Consider the following 18,319-nt stretch of genomic DNA (forward strand, 5'->3'; position numbering starts at 1 on the left):
TCATTTACTGCTTCTGTCTTTATTGCTCACTAGAGTGCCAGCTCCATGGAGGCAGGATTTCTGTCTTTTCAGTCCCTGTACACCGTCAGCGTCTAGAAAAGTGACTGGCACATAGTAGCTGCTCCCCAAAGATCTGTTGAATGAATGAATGAGGCACAGGTAGAGATATTGATAAAGATATTAGGGTAAAGGAAGCTCCCAAAGGCCTACTAAGGGCCTCTGGGGGCCCATTGGCCCCCACTTCGTGCTGACCCATGTTTTGTAAATGTTGCTACAATGCCTCATAATTATTTTTGCAATTTGAAAGAGAAAACAAATAATGATTTTTAAAAATGAAATGCAAGAGAATCCTATATTTTAGACCAGAATTGAGTCTTGAGCCTCCTCCTTTAGTGCTATTGTTCTTTATTTTCACTAAGGAAGCAGAAAAGCACAACGCCCTCCTTGGGTGCAGGAGGGTGGACTCGGCCCCGGGGAGGGCTGGGCAGGGGCAGCAGCGCCTGAGTCACCCTCCCTCCTTTCCGGTCTCCACGTGTGGCACCGCCATCTGCCCAGAGGTACTAACAAGAAACCCAGGAGGCACCCTTCACTGTCCCTCACTCCCCACTCCCATCTCTCAACAGGCCCAGGGGCCTTTCTCCAAAACAGACCTTGAATTTGATCACATCTCTCCCCCCACTCTCTGACCTGGCCGGGGCCAAGGTCACCTCTTGCTGGGCAACTGCATCAGCTTCCCGGCCAATCTCCTGCAGCACCCCAGCCCCGAGAAAAAGTGTAAAGAGCTTGTCACTCCCGTTCATCCGAGACATCCCACTGCTCTTAGAATGAAGACCAAAGTCCCCTCTGCAGCCACCATAAGATGCACCTGGTCTGGCTGCTGCCCACCTCACTTCCTGTCATCGGTGCCCCCTCCCAGCCCCTCCCTCAAACGTGCCAGGCATGTTCCTGATGGAAGCACTGGTCTCCAGCTCCTTCTGCAGGCTGACCCTGTCATTATGCAGGTCCCTGTTTGAATGTCCGCTCCCCTGAGAGGCAGGAACCACCACCCAAACGCTCTCCATCACACCACCCTGGGTGTTGCCCCCACCCCAGCACTGCCCCGCACCTGAAATGACCCTGGCTAGGTCGGTCTCCCAGACCTGGGTCTCCTTGCTTGTTACAGCCCCCGCCCCCCCGACTGAGCACAGCCCAGCCTAGCACACAGTGGGAGCTTCACACAAGATTGTTGAGTGGAGGCATCATCCGCACCACAGCCATCAGGCACTACGTGACTAAGGGTGGCATGAAGAGCTTGCCGGGCAATAGAAAAGCCTTCTGATATAGCCTGACGTGAAAAATCCAGGCCACAAAGTCATGTCTTTGGGACAATTACACCTGCACCAGAAGATACCAAAACAAAACAAAAAAGATAAACAACTTTGCCTGGGGAAAGACAGGAAAGGCTTACTATTTACATTTTTAGCTTTTCCTGGAGGTGGGACTATGGGCAGTTTATATTCCTTTGTTCTGCTTTTTAAGATATTTTCCGTATTTTCTTTAAGGCACCTCTATTTCCTTGATAATGAAAAAGCTATGGATGGAAAGGAGCAAAGGAACTCTTGCGCCCTCTGCGGCTTGTCATTGGGTACTGCAGAGCAGTTCCCAGAATCTGCCTGAAGTGGAGCATTTGGGGGTGACAGGGCAAGGTGTCCCACCAAAGTTTGGAAGCAGATTTTTCCTGTATTAGAAGTGGATGAGAAGAGGGATCATGACAGACTCTTCCATCCCCCTGGGAATCTTTCCAAAGTCCCCTGTGCTCCCATTCTCTGTAGAAGACCCCTGGGACTCCACCCCTCCCTCCCACCCCTTCCCAGCCCTGAATGAGCCCCCCTCCCAGGCCCCCCTCCCCCTTCGCCCCCGTGAACTCTAATAGTGGGAGGCACAGGAGGACATCAGACTCGGGCTTTCTGGCTGTGTTTCCCAGGACACGTTACTTAACTGCTCTGGCTCTGGCTCCTCATCCACGCAGCAGGACAGTGACAAATGGGGTCCCTCGGCCTCGGCTTCCTGCCAGGTCACTTTCTGTTGTGGAGGCTTCCTGTGTACGGCAGGGAGCTGAGCAGCACCAGATGCCAGCAGCGCCTTCACCTCCCAGCCACAGCCACCCAAAGGTCTCCACACACTGCCCAGCATCCCCTGGGCACAGCCGCCCGGGTTAAGAACGCTGCACTCTTGGCTTTTACTTTTATACCCCTCACGTGGCTCGTTTCCTGCTGTTAGAAGATGCTCAGAAAATACCCACATGAACTACCGAAGAATTTAGGGATGATCTGCTCTGATAAGAAAAAGGGGGTAGAAAGGTAAGCCTAAGACTCCCTCCTCCCTGGCCGCACCCTCACCCCAGTAGGCCGCTGCCAGCCTGGCCTGCAAGGTTCCCTCACATTCCTGTTCCCCGTAAACATCCCCCTGCCCCTGCCTGAGCAGGCCCCGGGCTGCAGAGGTGGGCTGGGCCTCCCCGGCCCCCTTCACGCTGGGCCTGTTGTGCTTGGCGCTGTCTGCGGGCCTCCGCGGTGAGGAGAACGTATTCAATTAACCTAGAAAAATAATAGCACAAAGGGTCAGAGTTATTGTGAAAAGGAAAAGGTGGTGAAAAGATTCTGGCAAACAGGTCCCCGGTGGGGGAGGATAAGGGAGGCCAGCGAGCTTGGCGAAACTGAGCGGTGAGGGGGCACTGGTGTCCCCCTCGAGGGGACAGGGCCAGCTCGGAAAACAAACATTTGCTCCGTTCTCTGGCCTGTGGACCTCTCATTCTTGAGTGGGGAGTCAAGGAAAACACAGTGGGATCCAAGTCTCCCAGGGTTCCTCCTACGCTGGAGCAGGGAGAGCCATGAGATTGGCTCAGAAAGTGCTCAGAGGCTGGGGGGGGGGGGTCCTCCTAGGAGTAGGGGGATCCTCACCTCCTCAGTTTCTGGGGAGAGAAGATCTCTCTGTCCCCACATCCTGGAGCTGGGAGCCAGAGATCAGAAATAGAGGAGGTGGTGATGTGGGGGCCGAGGCCCTGGGGAGGTGGCCCTGATGTTAACAAAAGACCCGTGGGCCTTTCAGTGCATATTAAGGACCAGGCACCAGGCCAAGAGTTTTGCAAAAGTTATTCCATTACGTTTGTAAAGCCTCCTGGTGTGATAGCCCCACGTCACCCGTTTCACCACTCCGCAAATATTTGTTGAGCACCTACTATGTGCCAGGTTCTACGCTGGGCGGTAGAGATACGATAGTGAGGAGAAGACAGATGTGGGGGTGCAGAGCAGCTTTCGTCTCCCACACTGCCGGTGGGAATGGAAAATGGTGCGGCCACTCTGGAAAACAATCTGGAAGTTTCCACATAAAGTTAAACACATACTTACCATACGACCCAGCCATCCCACTCCTGGGCGTTTAACCTCGAGAAAGGAAAACCTCTGTTCATGCAAAAAGCAGTACGTGAAAGTTTAGAGCAGCTCATTCATAATCACCCCACACTGGGAACAGCCCAGCTGTCCCTCCCTGGGAGTGGATAAACAAACGGCGGTACCTCCACCCGCTGGACGGGAACTCGGCAGCAGAAGGAAATGAACTGAGGACAGATGCTGAGACACGGATGGGTCGCAAAAGCACTCTGCTGAACGAAAGAAGCCAGCCTCAGAAGGCCAGCTACTATGTAATTCGCTTCTATGATGTTCTGTAAAAGGCACAACTTCACGGGCACAGAGCAGATCCGTGGTTGCCAGTGGGCAGGGGGAGGACGGGCTGGCAAGGGGCAGCTCGAAGACATTGTTGGAGGTGGTGGAGCTGTCCTGTATCTTGACTGTGGCGCTGGTTACACAACTCTGCGCTCGTCAGATCTGCAGAGCTGCGCCACAGAAAGTGCATTTTACTGTCTGTGGATTTAAAAACAGACATGGACCCTGCTGTCATGGAGATTACTTTCTAACAGAGAGAAGCAGAAAATACACAAATAGAGAAGCAAATACCTGCTTAGTCAGGTGGGGTCTGGGCAGCAGGAGGCAGTGGAAGGAGGACAGAAATGGCTGGATGGGGGTGATTACTATGTGAACAATCATGGTGAGCCTCACTGAGGAGGTGACTGTTTTGCAGAGACTGGAAGGAGCTGAGGGAGGGAGCCTCATGAATATCTGGGGAGACTGTTCCGGCAGAAGGCGGGAGCTTGTGGGGTGTGTTTGAGGACAGCAAGAAGACAAAAGTGGTTGGAGCAGAGTGTATGGAGTGCGGAGTGAGCGGAGGTCGGGAGGTACCGAGAAACAACCTCCCCAAGAGACATGATGCCACTGTAAGATTTCAGCTCTTACTCAGAAATGAGGAGGGGACGGTGGGGGTCCTGAGCGGAGGAGGGTTGTGGTCAACCTTGGTTTTGCCAGGATCCCTCTGGCTGCGTGTGAACCATAGACGGCCAGGGATGGGGGTGGAGGTAGGGACCAGCGAGGAGGTCACTGACCGTGCAGGCGGGAAAGGATGCCAGCCCAAACCAGGGTTCCAGTGATGGAGGTGACGAGAAGTGGCCTCAGTCTGGGTGCATTTTTATTTTTATTTTTTTTATCTTCTGTCAATGTTTACCTGAGGATATTTTTTTTTCCATTCTGACTACATTCAAAGATAGGAGTCAGAATGGAGTCGCCCTGATTTCCATTAGGGAAACGCGCAGGGAACGAGCCTGGTATTTCATTGAAAAGGTTGGCCGACTGACCAAGATGGAGCCAGGTTTTGCCCTTGTCACTCATAGAGGACCCCCAATATTTCCCCCTCTGCCCCTGTATCCTTAAAACGACAGCCTCAGAGGGTGGCTGCTGGGAAAACACTTCTTTATAGGTGCCTGGTGCACCCCCGTGTGTCCCTCTGGTGTAACAACATTGTAGGAGTTTCAGAACGGCACTTTAAAGCTAGTAACAGTGGTAACAGTGGCTGTTCCTGCTTACTGAGCGCTGATGTGCCCAGCAATGTATTAAGAAATGCAAACACGTGAAAGGTTTTCTTTGGAAGAAGTTATATTGGACTATGGTAAAAAGAAAAAAAATCACACAGCACACAAAGGTAGACATTGGAAAGTTATCTACCTCTCACCGCATCCCCCAGGATGCGAAAAGTGCCTCCCAATGCTGGGCAGTGCCCAGCCCGCCCAACCTTGCGCTGAGGTCCTGGCATGGGTCTGTGGGCTAAGCCCTCGGGCGTAGGATTGCATGTGTACGCAGTCCTTTCCAGGGGGCGAGACGTGGCACTTCGAATCGCAGCCCTGGCGCTGTGCTGCAGTGGCAAACATTTCCCCGCTGTCTTTTACTCAATAAACTATGGCGGAGCCCCTGCTGGAGGCAAAGTATAAGTCCCACGAGAGACTGAAGGACGGATCAGGCTCCTGGGGCCACACGGACGTGACTTGAAGGTTCTCAAGGAGGTAGAGAGGCTGCCGCCCACCCCTCCCTGACAGGCCCGTCGCCCCCTGGGAATGGCGGTCTGTGCCCTGCTGTTCCAGGAGCTCATTCCGGGAATGCGATCCAACCAGCGGCCAGGCATTGGCTGTAACGGCGGCTCCTCTCGAAGCAGGTGCTGCAGCCGGAGGGGAGCACCAGGGCTTTGGGGACAGGCGCCGCGGGGGTGAGACCCAGCTCTGCCATCCAGTGTGTGTGACAGTGGGCAGGTGCCGTGTCCTCGCTGAGCCTGGTTTTCTTACCCATGAAACCTGGATAATAACAGTTACGTCAAGGCTGCCGGAGAAAACAGGGTGCTTCGGAACTATTCGTTGAAGGGAGGAATGGGTGAAACTCCGGAGGGAGCTATGCTAAGGGGACTTTTAAGACCAGGCTTGCCTCAGGTTACATGCTTAATCATTTCTCCTGGCCTGGGACTCCTCCTCTTTCTGTATCAGCCAGGTCCCTGGATCGCTAGTGAAAGAAAAAAATAGCGTGAACTGGCTTAAAAGAAAAATAAATGTATTGACTCACATATCGCAGATGTTCACGGGTCAGTCTGCCTTTGGACAGGAGGTGCTCATGGGATGTGGGGAATCTATTTCCCTCCCTGTCCTCACGCTGCCTTGTCTTGGCCTCTCCTCACCCAGGCTCTCCTTGCTGGTAGCGTAAGGGCAGGCACAGCTCTAGGCGCACATCCTAGTCCCTCAGCAACAAGTTAGAAAAAAAAGACAGTCTCTCCTATGATATTTAAAAATGTCTCCCAGGATGCAGCATCCTTGGCTCTGATTGGCTGAGCTTTGGTCATTGTCCAGCCGGAGAAGGGGTGAGTCCCCGAGGGGAATATCCTCCAGGGCGAGCAGAAGTTGGAGGTTATGGCTGCTCAGCCTTTGCACGATGAGGGGTTATTACCAGGGGCATCAGATAGTGGCTCCAGAGTTGGTCAAAGGTGCAAATTTTCCAGGGACTGGATCTGAGTCCCACAGAGGCAGCTGGCCGGGGATGGCCTGGAATTCCCAGTGGGAGGACGACCTGGCAAAATTGCAAGTGGCCAGCTGGAGGAGACACATCACCCGAGTCTGAGGAAGTTCATTCAGAGGTTCCCAGGGAGGGACTTGCCAAGAACGGCTCCCCCCCGCCCCCCGCCCCCCCACACACACCCATAGAGAAGAAAGAGGTGCAAACACCCACTAAGCCTAGAAAGCACGATGCCACATCCTAACAGCCCAGTGTGTAAGGCCTTCATGCCCCTTATCTGTTGAGAGTCAGGTGGTGGGGGAGGGGAGGGCGAGGAAGTAAGAGTGGGGGAGGAGAAAGGTGTAACATGAATGACGTTTGAATTTGTGACATGACTTAACATTTTCATTACGGAACTTAGACCGTTTTACACTTGGAAGTGACTGGAAGGCATTTTGTTGTTCTCGTCGTCATATTGTCTTTTATCATTCTCTAAGAGTGAGCAGACAGGCTGTGGGAACTGCCCAGGAGCTCACGCGGAGCCAGATAAAGAACTATCCACCGTGTGTTTGATGGGCGGTTGGAGGGAAAGAGCCGAGGACTGACTGCACCTCTGACTTCCACCCCTTGGATGTCCGGAAGGTCCAGCCCACAGGCAGGCTCACAGATACAGCGGTGGCAGGTGGGGGTAGTTCTTGGTTTCCCACCTTGAGGCTTCTGATCAGGTGACAGGAAGGGTGAGCCTAAAGCAGGGGTGGGCAAACTTTTTGACTCGAGGGCCACAATGGGTTCTTAAACTGGACCGGAGGGCCGGAACAAAAGCATGGATGGAGTGTTTGTGTGAACTAATATAAATTCAAACTAAACATCATTACATAAAAGGGTACGGTCTTTTTTTTTTTTTTTAGTTTTATTCATTTCAAACGGGCCGGATCCGGCCTGCGGGCCGTAGTTTGCCCACGGCTGGCCTAAAGGATGGAAATCCCAGGTGCTAACACGAGGGCCGGTCGCATTGTAATTGTCTTCAAAAAGTAACCCACGATGGAGTAGGGTAGTTACTGTGGCCATTTGAAGATGGTGGGAAGAGAGCAATGCAGAGTTTATTTGGAGCTAAAATCTTATAGCTCCTGCCAAGAACTGCTGATCTGGTTGCACGACAGTTGAAGAACTATCAAGGATATAATGGACCTTATTTTGGGCCCAGCACGGTGCAGACACACTCCAGGGCAGCCGTGGGCAAACTACGGCCCGCGGGCCGGATCCGGCCCGTTTGAAATGAATAAAACTAAAAAAAAAAAAAAGACCGTACCCTTTTATGTAATGATGTTTACTTTGAAATTTATATTAGTTCACACAAACACTCCATCCATGCTTTTGTTCCGGCCCTCCGGTCCAATTTAAGAACCCATTGTGGCCCTCGAGTCAAAAAAGTTTGCCCCACCCCTGCTCCAGGGAGAAGGCAGCCGACTCTGGCATCCAGATGCAGTGTGGCTGCCACCTCCCATCTCATGACTTGATATCTGACTGAGAGATGTTCTCAGAGAGAGCTTTATGGATCATGTCTCAGTAACCACCGGCCCGCCCGTCAAATCCAGCGGTGTAGGATGGCATTGGACCCCAGATCTGGAAGAACTTAGCAACTTCACAGTTTCCAAATGCGGGGGGTGGGGGGGGGTGAATGCACACAGAGAAACCAGAAAAGCACAGGAGGAGAGGGAGGAAGAAAGAAAGAAAGAAAGAGAGAGAGAGAGAGAGAGAGAGAGAGAGAAAGGAAGGAAGGAAGGAAGGAAGGAAGGAAGGAAGGAAGGAAGGAAGGAAGGAAGAAAGAAAGAAAGAAAGAAAGAAAGAAAGAAAGAAAGAAAGAAAGAAAGAAAGAAAGAAAGAAAGAAAGAAAGAGAATGAAAACACTCTGTTTCCACTGGCAGATTCAGTCTTTGCCAGGAAAACGAATGTTGACTTGGTAAGCACATAATTCCATTTTCTACACACTCAGAAGTGAGGAAAAGCCAGACACTGGGAGAAATCTCTGCTACCATGCTCAGCATTGGCAAGGGCAACATGTACATGAAGTAAGCTTCCTGCGAAATACTTGGTAATATAAAAGGGTAAATGCCTCCGTATTTTACATATAGTAAGATCTCAATGACGTGAAAATATCTATCTGTCCAAATATCTATCTTTATTTCTAACCAGCTTGATTTATATTCATAGACAAGAACGACATCATGAGGCTGCAAAGTACACTCTGTGGAGAGTGGGGAGGGAGCACATAGTTACTGAATAATAAGCAAATCTACCACAGCCTCACTCTGATCTTTATGGTTTGTAGTAATTTGTATTGAGGTTCTTTTAAAATTTTATTACAAATGTTATATTAATCACTGAAATTTTTGACAATCCAGAAAAACATAACCAATCAAATTGAAATTCCTTTTTATTCCACTACTTATAGATAAACATTGTTAATATCTTGTTGAACAGCCATTCAGAGTAGAAAATTCATGTACATCCAAGATTGGTGTTGGCTGTGGCAGTGAGACAACAATGGCCATTTGGTGCTAGGCTTCGCTTTGACTTTTGGGAAGTCAAAGGGACAGCCACCCACCCGCGTGTCACCAGTGGTTCTGTAATCAGTGAGGTTTCTATCCGTCCCATGGATAAAACACACAAGCATGTTATTCACCTTCTACAGGAACTTGGAGGTTTAGAACAATCTCATGATTGCTTTACATATTTAACTTGTATCAACCAGCTTTAAAGTAAATTTATTATTGCAAGAATGACATGCTACAGAGAGAGCTTTTGGGGTCACACCTCTGGAACCAGCGACCCAGCTTGTCAAATCAGGAGAGTTGGGATGGCATCAGACTCCAGATCTGGAAGAATTTAGCAACTCTGCAGTGCCAAATGCAGTTTAGCAACTCTGCAGTGCCAAATGCAGTGGGAACACACACACACACACACACACACACACACACACACTGAGAAAGCTATTGACTTTATGTGCAATAACAAACGTTAAAGATTCTCAAATGTTGTCACAGAAAATAACGAATGCAAACAAACAGTGAGAGACTGTATTAGGCAGATAACTTAGGAGGACCTAAATATGAGTCAACAAATGCTTCAAGACAATTTTAATACAAGGTAGAGCTCAGTAGATGAGATAATAATCCCGAAATGTGTCTGATATTTTGTGTGCTGCCATTCATCTCATTACATAAAACAATTTTTAAAAACACTAAATTTGATTTAGTTATTTAATTTCATTTAGAATATGAAGCTTTCAACAGAACAATCTACTTGGGAACTTTTCGCATCTTGCGAGGATCAATTAAAAGCAGAATGTCAGCTTTTCCACTTCAAATTTCATGAGGAGGAAAAACTCCAAACCCATGTACCAACCCATCCATGAGAATTCTTTTCTACCCTGGACAGGACCCAGCATGTGGGGGTCTGGAAACACTTTCAGAGTGTGACTCTGAACATTTTTTTTGCCTCATGTCAAAATTCCACCCTCCTCCTATGCCACAAATGAAAATATATTTGCACTGGAAGCAAAATGAACAAATATGGAAACTGAGTCTGGCCCTGGGTCAGAGTGGGGGCAGCCCTTGGGTGGGGGGAGCCCTGCCTAGTTCTGGGGGGAAGTTCGGAGGATACCCACTCTCTATGGGTGCACTGCCCTTTACAGCTCGGAAAGTGGTTTCTCCATCTGATATCTCCATTAACTGTCCTCCAACCTTTGAGGTGGGGTTGGCAAGTGCCCCATTTTATAGATGATGAACCGGAGGCACTTCCCCAGACCTCACTACTCCCTGCTGCCTAACACAACAGGCTCACTCTGACATTCCCCGCGTGGTCTATGAGTTTATACCTCGGCCAAAAGAGAGGAGAATCCACCCTACGACTAGAAACGCATTTCTCCTGGGCTGACAGGAAAGGAGAAGTGAGAGAGGTTTGGGAGTCTCTGGAGAGAGAATTTGATCTGGAGGGGCGCCAAGGACAGATTTCAGCAGTGATGTGCTGGTAAGTGTTTAACAACTGCTCTCCAGGGGAAAGAGTGAGTGTGTGTGTGTGTGTATGCACGCATGCATGCACACGTGTAAATTCTGCTGGGATGAAAAATGTGTTTGTTGCGCAAAAATTACAAATAATATAAACACTTTCTTGAAAATACTCTTTGTTGTAAATTCCATATTGCCAATTAATTCTCATGGAATGGTTTTTATTTTTTGTCAAACTCTTGTAGGCACAAACAACTATGACTGCAATGGAGCCATGGCTGGACAAAGTTAGACGACAAATGATCACCTGATGACAATCCGGCTCAGCAAGACGCTCACAAGTGGCGTTCCAACACGAATGCTGGTTGGGATTTCTGTTGACTTTGATGAGTCAGAGCAAAGTAAAACAATGCAGAGGTTCCTAAGAACTCCTTCATCAATGGCCTGAGCAACTTGCTTACTAAGCTGAATAAACAGCTCACCTCACAAAACAATATTTCCTCCATTCTTTGTGCCACTCACAATGTACTGGCCATAGACACAATGGACATAGTGTTTTATTTGCACATTCTATCCGTCACGGTCTTAAGGCTGGAAAATCAACAAAACAATAAATCAAGCCCTGATCTGTAATGTTCCCCCCTCTCTGTGGGGCCAGCACACTCCCCATGGCCAGTTTTCACTGAGGTGGAATCAGAAAGAAATGCCCAGTCTCTCCCGTGTCCCTCATAAGATACAATAGATGTAACCTCCAGAGCACAGATAGTAGTAAAATGTGGTAAAATAAGGAAGTGATCAGTGTTTAGTGTTTATTTCCTTTGTTTTTAATACAATTTATTTAATTACGAGTTTCAGTAATTTAATTTCTCTTAATGGCTGTGTTTAACTGTGTTTCAAGCTTTCAAAAATCCTGAAAATTTAACAGTCTGCTCTCAGAGCCAGTAGGAGCCAGCTCCAGCACCCCACTGGCTAGAAGGGAAGTACTGTCACCCCCAACTTATGATGATTCAACTTACGATTTTTTGACTTTATGATGATGTGAAAGCCATATGCATCCGTACTTTGAACTGTGAATTTCTATTTTCCTGGACTAGTGATACGTGGTACAATACTCTCTTGTGATGCTGGCCAGCGGCAGCGAGCCTCCGCTCCCAGGCCGCCACTCCATCACGAGGGTACACAACCGATACCCGACAGTGTTTCGTTAGATGGTTGTGCCCAACTGTAGGCTAATTCGTGCAGGTGTCCTGAGCATGTTTAAGGCAGGCCATGCTAAGCTACAATGTTTAGTAGGTGAGGTATATACTAAATGCATTTTTGGCTTCACCATGGGTTTATTGGGCTGTAACCCCATCACAAGTCGAGGAGCATCTGTATGTAGAAAGGAGAGAAGAAAAGTTGAGGGACCAGTCTGTGGGGACTGCGCCAGCATCCCCCAGGTGAGCGGCACGATGACAAAATCTTGCCTGACACCAGCACCCTGGACCTTCTTTAGCTCTTCATTCTCAGCATCCGGGAACTCTGGCCAGTCCCTTCCTTCAGGGACCACTGGCTGAACTACCTGTTCAATCTCTATGTGACTCACCCATTGGGGGACAACCCTTCACAATGTCCCAAAGGGGCGGGCATGGGTACTGAGGTGAACAGACACCCCCGACTCCCTGATTAGCTGAATGGGACCAGCCGAAGATCTCCCAGATGGAGTTAAATACACCCCGGAGGCATAGTCACCCCCCTACTGCAGAAGCGGAAACTGAGCCTGAGGGAGTTGTTACTCACCCAAAGTCAACAGCTGCCAAGAGGTAGAGACAACAGTGACAACCAGGTCAATAAGCCTCCAAAGCCATCTCCTTTCTGCATGGAAGGGCAGCCAGCACTGTCCTGGAGACAGCCCAGCAACTCGTTCCCTGCTCTTGGATTTTAGGGCACTTAATTCTGGACTTCTGTTGACCTTTTTCCCTAATGAAACTTACATCCTCCAGAGAGATGACTAGCGACTTGAGAGCAGGGCCCACGTTGAATATCTGTTGTATTATTAGAATTCCCATTCATTGGTGTCAGAAGAGATCTTAAGATCCACTTGGTCCAGGTCCCTGACTGTACAAATGGGGGAAACTGAGGCCCGTGGTCATACAGCAATGACACCAGTAGACTCAGGACTAGAACTTAAGCCTTTTGCTGACCAGTGTGGGTTGCTGGTGAATGGTACATATTCCGGAGAAGAGAATTAGGGGGGTGAACAAAACTGATATCTAAGAGTCGAAAGAGCAGGCCTTCCCCTCGCTGAAAAGTCCCAACCAGATGAAACAAGAGCAGAGACTATGGTACCCTCAGCTGGATTGAGGGGTTATACCAGAAGAGGCTTCCTGCCAGAGATTCTTTGAGAAAGCCCAGGGCACCGTGGAAACTCCAGAAGAAGTTCTCGTTATAAGTACTGTAGAGATGTGCAGAGCCAGTGGGGAAACTGAGGCAAGAAGGCAGCTCCTCAGAAACCCTCAGAGCCTGAGACTGAACATGAAGACTTTCGGGTTCTCAGACTCTCATCCCTTTCACCCCAGCACAAAAGACCTCCTCTGGCGTGGTGGTCAGTCTCAAAGGACCACCTAGAACTTGTGCTCTGGAGCCCAGGCAAGCAGGAAGTTGGATCTCGTCGGCGAAAACCATGGGCCCAGCATTTTCCAAGCAGAGGGGCTCCTCAGGAGGCCGCAGAGACCTTGATGCGGCTGTACCGGACGCCAGACGTGCTCTGCCTGTGGCCAAAGCTCGGGGGGAACCTGCCAAGCAGAGAGTGAGCAGAGTCAGGGGGCAGGGCCTGGGAGCCTTCCTGGAGGAGACAGGAGTGGAACATCCCCTGGGACCCCCATCGCCACTCCCAATCCTACCTGTTCCTTCCTACCTCCGGCCTTAATATCCATTTCCATCTTCTGGATTACCCAACTACTCCTCTTGGTCTCCCTGTGTCTCCCCTCACCGCCATGTGCCCCTGAGTCCCCGGCTCCAGCTGGACACTACCCTTCCATTCTAACCTCCTGTCATTCCCCAATTACAGGATTTAACAACTCCTGTCAGCTGGGCTTAAAGGCAAATGAAACTCTGTTGTAGGAAGACTCCAAACAACTCAAGGAGAACAGCTCCTGTAGGAAGTCAGGACAAAACGCACAGCATCCAGTAAGAGAGGCAAGAAGAAAAGAAAAACACTCTCTTGCAAAGGGAAAGGATGACGGCTCCGGTCCTGCATGGGACCCTTCCCCAGGGCCCGCCCTGTCCCCCTTACCGTCTCCTCTGGAATTGCTGGTCTATCTCTGCCAACGACTGGCCTTTTGTTTCAGGGACAAATAAATAGATGAAACCCAGGCCAAGGACGGCGGTCAGCCCGTACAGCAGGAAGGTCCAGGACAAGCCGATGGTGCCTGGGAACAGGGGGTGGGAGTGTGGGCCTGGGCACAGCCAACCGGCTGGCTCCGGGTCACGCACTGAAAGAAGATTCAGCTCACCTAAAGAAGATTCTCCAGATGGTCAATTTGCAGAATGACCAACAACTGTCAGAAAAGTACCTTAAAGCAGGAGTAGGACTGATTGTCCCAGAGGCCGGCAGAGGCAGGGCTCAGATCCACACACGCTGCCCAGGGCATCTTGTCTTTCTGGGGCAGCCCACGCACTCACATCTAAACCACTCACGGGTGGAGTGTGCCCGGAATCAGAAAATGTGAACGGAGGGAGACTACTTTCCACCTGAGCAAAGAAACAGCTGCAGGAGGCAGCCGTGGCAAAGCTCGGCTCTGAAAAAAAATCCTTAGTGACTCATGGATTGGTTATTCAGCGCACTGAGCATTCAGGGAACTGAGTTTCAGCCTGTTTGGCCCCAGTCTGATTGGTCTGGGAGAGAAGATGAAAACCTTAGCATCCTAGCCTCTCCCTCTTCCAGGAGACTCGGGTGGAGGCCAGGGTCTCAGGGCCAGCGACCAGGACCCCTGGGATGACCTTGACTCCTTTTAAGTCAATCAGCCCAAGAGAGAGAAAGGAGGCTGTGAAGAAAGAGACCGGGTTGAGCCAAAAATGGAAATGATATTTTGGCTGCCATTCTCGCCTCTACCAGCCATGGCCACACCTCCTCCAAGGCGCCTCCCCTGACCAGCCTGGTCTCCACTTAATCCTTATATCCTCAGGGAGAGAGCTGGGCTGGGAAGCTGGAGGGCTGGGATCTCGCCTGCACACCACCTGGCTGGACTTAGGGAGGACGTACTTCCCCATCTGGGAATGTGGGTGATAAGGGTAGGACACAATCCTAATAAACCCCTCCCATTCTTCCATCTACTCTCTCACCCACTCACTCATTCCCCTGAGGGAATGTTTGACAAGGAGGCAGTCGGGAGAAGTCTGGATTCCCTAAGACTGGGGGTGGGAGATACCCATGTTTCCCCCAGGCCCCGGGGGTGGCTGTGCCTTTGAGGAAGAAATGCTTGGCTGCAGGAAGCGGGAAAATCATTGAACCCTAAGAATGTGGGACCCGCAATGAAGGCCCAGGCAACCAAGGGCTACCTTGGGCCAGGAGCATCTCAGAGACCCTTCCCCCGTGTTCTGTGCCCATAAAATTCCCACCCACCCCGCCCCCACTTAGACTGGGTTTGAATGCTAGGTGAGAAGAGACGTGTCACCCAAACTGGATCTGAGAAGACTTTCCTGCTGGCCGGTGGGCATGAGCCAGTACGAGTTGGCTTAGAACAAAGAAAAGGCTGCACTCAGACAAGTTCACCCTCTGCTTCAGACAAGTTCTCGCCAGTGTTGGTGTGGACTGTCACCTGTCACAGGGCTCGGAGGATTTTACGGCGTGTCTGAGGGTTCTGGACGCAGACACTTCCATGGAACATGAGCACAAAGTTTTATTTGAAGAACAGTTCTGCTGCTAGCAAATAGGAAACATTTAAAAATTCTCCCGCTCCGGAGTGGGGACTTCGGGCTACAGAGAAGAGATTGCACTTGGTGGAGAGGGAGGAAAGCAGAGCCTATACTCAGGTCCCCACCCAGAGCTCGTGCCCCTCCCCCACACTAATCAGAGATGCCCCCTTGACCAGGAAAAGTGGGTGCCTCAGTTCTCCTCTTTCAGCCTCCACTCCCAAGTCACTCATCAAGCCAGCCCACACACTGGTGGGGCCTGGGATGAGGCAGAAGCCTCACAAATCAGATCCTCTGTTGTCTTTGTCTCCCAGCCTCGCCTCTCCCTTTTTCTGATACTAATTTTCCTTTGGAGAAGACTCCCCTCCAACTTCCGGTCCATGCGGTTGGCAGAGGCTGTCCCTGCCCCCTGGCTCCATGGCGGGTATGTGACCCAGACCTGGAGCCAGGAGGTGGAGACAGCCCTCCAGCCACAGTGATTGGTTCAGGGATGGGCATGCGATCTTGATGAGCCAATGAGAAGCAATGCTAGGTCTTGGGGCGGAGCCACTGGGAAAGAAACGCTCTCTTTCCTGGGGGCTGCCGATTTGAGGTCGCTGGCGGTCATCTTGGCCACCAGGAGCGCCTGCCTGAGGGTGAAGCCCACAGTGTGGGAGGCAGAGCGGAGAGAGATGAAAGATGGCCACAGCTTTGTTGGAGTTTCTTATGCTTGATGCCAACTGCCCTCCTCTTTTCAATTATTCAAGACAAAAACCATTCCCTTTTGTTCATAAACTGGTTTGCCTTGGATTTTCTATCATTTGTACCCAGACTGATAAGGAGGTTGCTCCTGGATCCAGAGGCACTGGACCGAGGAATGAGGTGAGAGCACTCACCGATGAGGTCGAGGAAGGAGAGGCTGATGAAGAGGTTGGCGGCCCAGTTGAAGCTGCTGCAGAAGGCGAAAGCCCTCCCTCGGATCTCCGCCGGGTAGATCTCGCTGAGGACCAGCCAGGTCACTAGGACAGGAGAGCAGGGAGGGCTCCTAGGCTGTGGCCGGGCTGGGCGGGCACGCAAGGTCCAGCAGGCAGCCTTCCATCAGTGTGATTCAAACCGGGTAGGCTACTGACACCAGACTCTCCCTGGCTGCTTCCCCCACAGGCTATAAGATCCCAGAATCCCTTTAGAGTGACCTACATTCTTGGTTTCCCCAGGACCAAGGGTGTGGATGCCTGGGACACGGGACTTTCAGGGTCCAATCCGGGATAGTTGGTCACCCTATTCATTAAAGCCCTTCGAATTCTTTGAGTGAACTATCCAGGAGCAAATTCGGGTTTTAGGTTAAATGATTTGGGGGCTTTTTAAAGTAAACAATATTACAAACATGCAGGTAGGCGCTTGCCCTCAAAAGGAGTGCCGGCACATCAGCGAGGAGCCCTGAAGCTAAAGCCACACTGGCTTCATGGTCAAGCCCCCTCTAGTGTCCCTCCAAGACCCTGAGGGGCACCGTCCCCAAGCTTCCCACTAGGAAGGGTAGAAGGCTCAGAGTCACCTGCAAGGAGCTCCCACCTACCTGGTCCAAATCCAAAGGAGAAGGCGCTCACAAACACCATCATGCAGACCAGCGCGGTCCAGTGCAGCAGGGCACGCTCTGGGGCAGGAGAAGGGGGTGCTGGGGAGGCGGTGCTTAGAACTGGCACAGGAGGGGCTGTGGGACCCCCAGCTCTGGAATGACGCTTGGTTTTCTCAGGAATTGGCAAGACTGGCTCCTCTTGGTTCTTGCTGGTTGTTGACAGTGGATGTGAAGAGAAGCCCGTTGGCAGGTCAGACTCTCCGGGGAGGCTGAATGGCCTGGTGGCGTTGGGCATGGCCAGGCAGCTGGGGCCCGAGTCCATGGGCACAGCGAAGCTGACCAGGCCTATGCCACTGACGGACAGGGCCATAAGGGCACAGCCAGCTAGTAATAGGGCCCTGCGGCCTGCTCGGTCCACTAGCCCCATGGCAGTCAGGGTAGCTGCCACCTTTACCGCGCCAAGCCCCACTGAGGCCAGCACAGCTGAGGATCCCCCACGGAAGCCAACTGAGTGGAAGATGGTGGAGGCATAGGACAGCACATTGGGCTGCCCTGTTAGCTGCTGGAAAAGCACCAGCCCCAGCCCCACGGTGGTCCGGCCTCGCATGTTATCCCGCTCCCTGAAGAGGTCCAAAAAGGAGTATCTTGGCCTCCCCAGGCCCAGCTCGGTGGCCTCACCTCCCTGGAGGGGGATGAGATCCCTGTGGGCTGCAGCATCTTCTGTACCCGCAGGGAGAATGAGGAGGCTGAGGGACTGCAGGAGAGCAGGTGCAGCAGCCCAGCCGAACATATGCCTCCATCCCCGGGGGACCGTGGCCAGCGCGTAGTTGAGTGCATAGGAGAGCAGGATGCCTACAGTGATGCCTGCCTCATAGAGGGACACCATCACCCCCCGCTGCCGTGGCCCCACCAGCTCTGACATGTAGATACAGCAGGCCATGGAGGAGAGGGAGATGGCAAAGCCAGCAGCTGAGCGGCCCAGGACCAGCCAGGCCAGGGAGCCAGCCAGGCCCAGGCTCAGGCTGCCTGCCAACAGCACCAAGTTGCTCCCCAGGATGGCTTGTTTCCTGCCATAGCGATCAATGAGGAAGCCCCCAACCAGAGAGGCGAGGAGAGCCCCCAGGAGCAGGCTGCCCACCAGGAACTCCTGCTCCAAGCAGCTGAGCCCAAATTCAAGCTGCAGTGGCAGCAGGGCACCCGATATGACTGCCAGTTCATAACCAAAGGTCAAGCCACCCAGCAAAGACACAGAGGCACACAGGGGCAGGAGGGGTGGTGGGCGGCCTGGAAAACAAAAGTGACAGGGTCTGAGTTCAGAATGGTTCCTTGCTAGAGCCTCCATCCATTCAACCACTCCTCCATTTGACAGTTGCATCCAGCTCATCCATCCATCCATTTATTCATGCATCATCCATTGATCCAACCACTCATTATCCACCATCCATCCACTTCTTCCTTCAACCATCTCTCCCTCC

General features: G+C 51.5%; 1 protein-coding gene across 4 annotated transcripts in view; it reads right to left on the bottom strand.

The window, feature by feature from the left end:
• Positions 1-10,569: 10,569 nt before the first annotated feature.
• The window catches only part of SLC2A10 (solute carrier family 2 member 10), a 13,297-nt gene continuing 5,547 nt past the window's right edge, over positions 10,570-18,319 (bottom strand). The window contains exons 2-5 of one of the 4 annotated variants that reach the window (XM_006091343.3): positions 16,845-18,128; positions 16,168-16,290; positions 13,674-13,809; positions 10,570-13,173 (exon numbers count right to left, since the gene is read on the bottom strand). In XM_006091343.3, the coding sequence (XP_006091405.1) occupies positions 13,095-13,173; positions 13,674-13,809; positions 16,168-16,290; positions 16,845-18,128 (1,622 nt within the window). In that variant the 3' untranslated portion in view covers positions 10,570-13,094. Of the gene's footprint in view, positions 13,174-13,673; positions 13,810-16,167; positions 16,333-16,844; positions 18,284-18,319 lie in introns of those variants that run through there. The other 3 variants (XM_023756179.1, XM_023756178.1, XM_006091342.3) reach the window with 3 other exon arrangements.

The sequence above is a fragment of the Myotis lucifugus genome, unplaced genomic scaffold, assembly GCF_000147115.1.
Source record: "Myotis lucifugus unplaced genomic scaffold, Myoluc2.0 scaffold_90, whole genome shotgun sequence".
NCBI lineage: Eukaryota > Metazoa > Chordata > Mammalia > Chiroptera > Vespertilionidae > Myotis > Myotis lucifugus.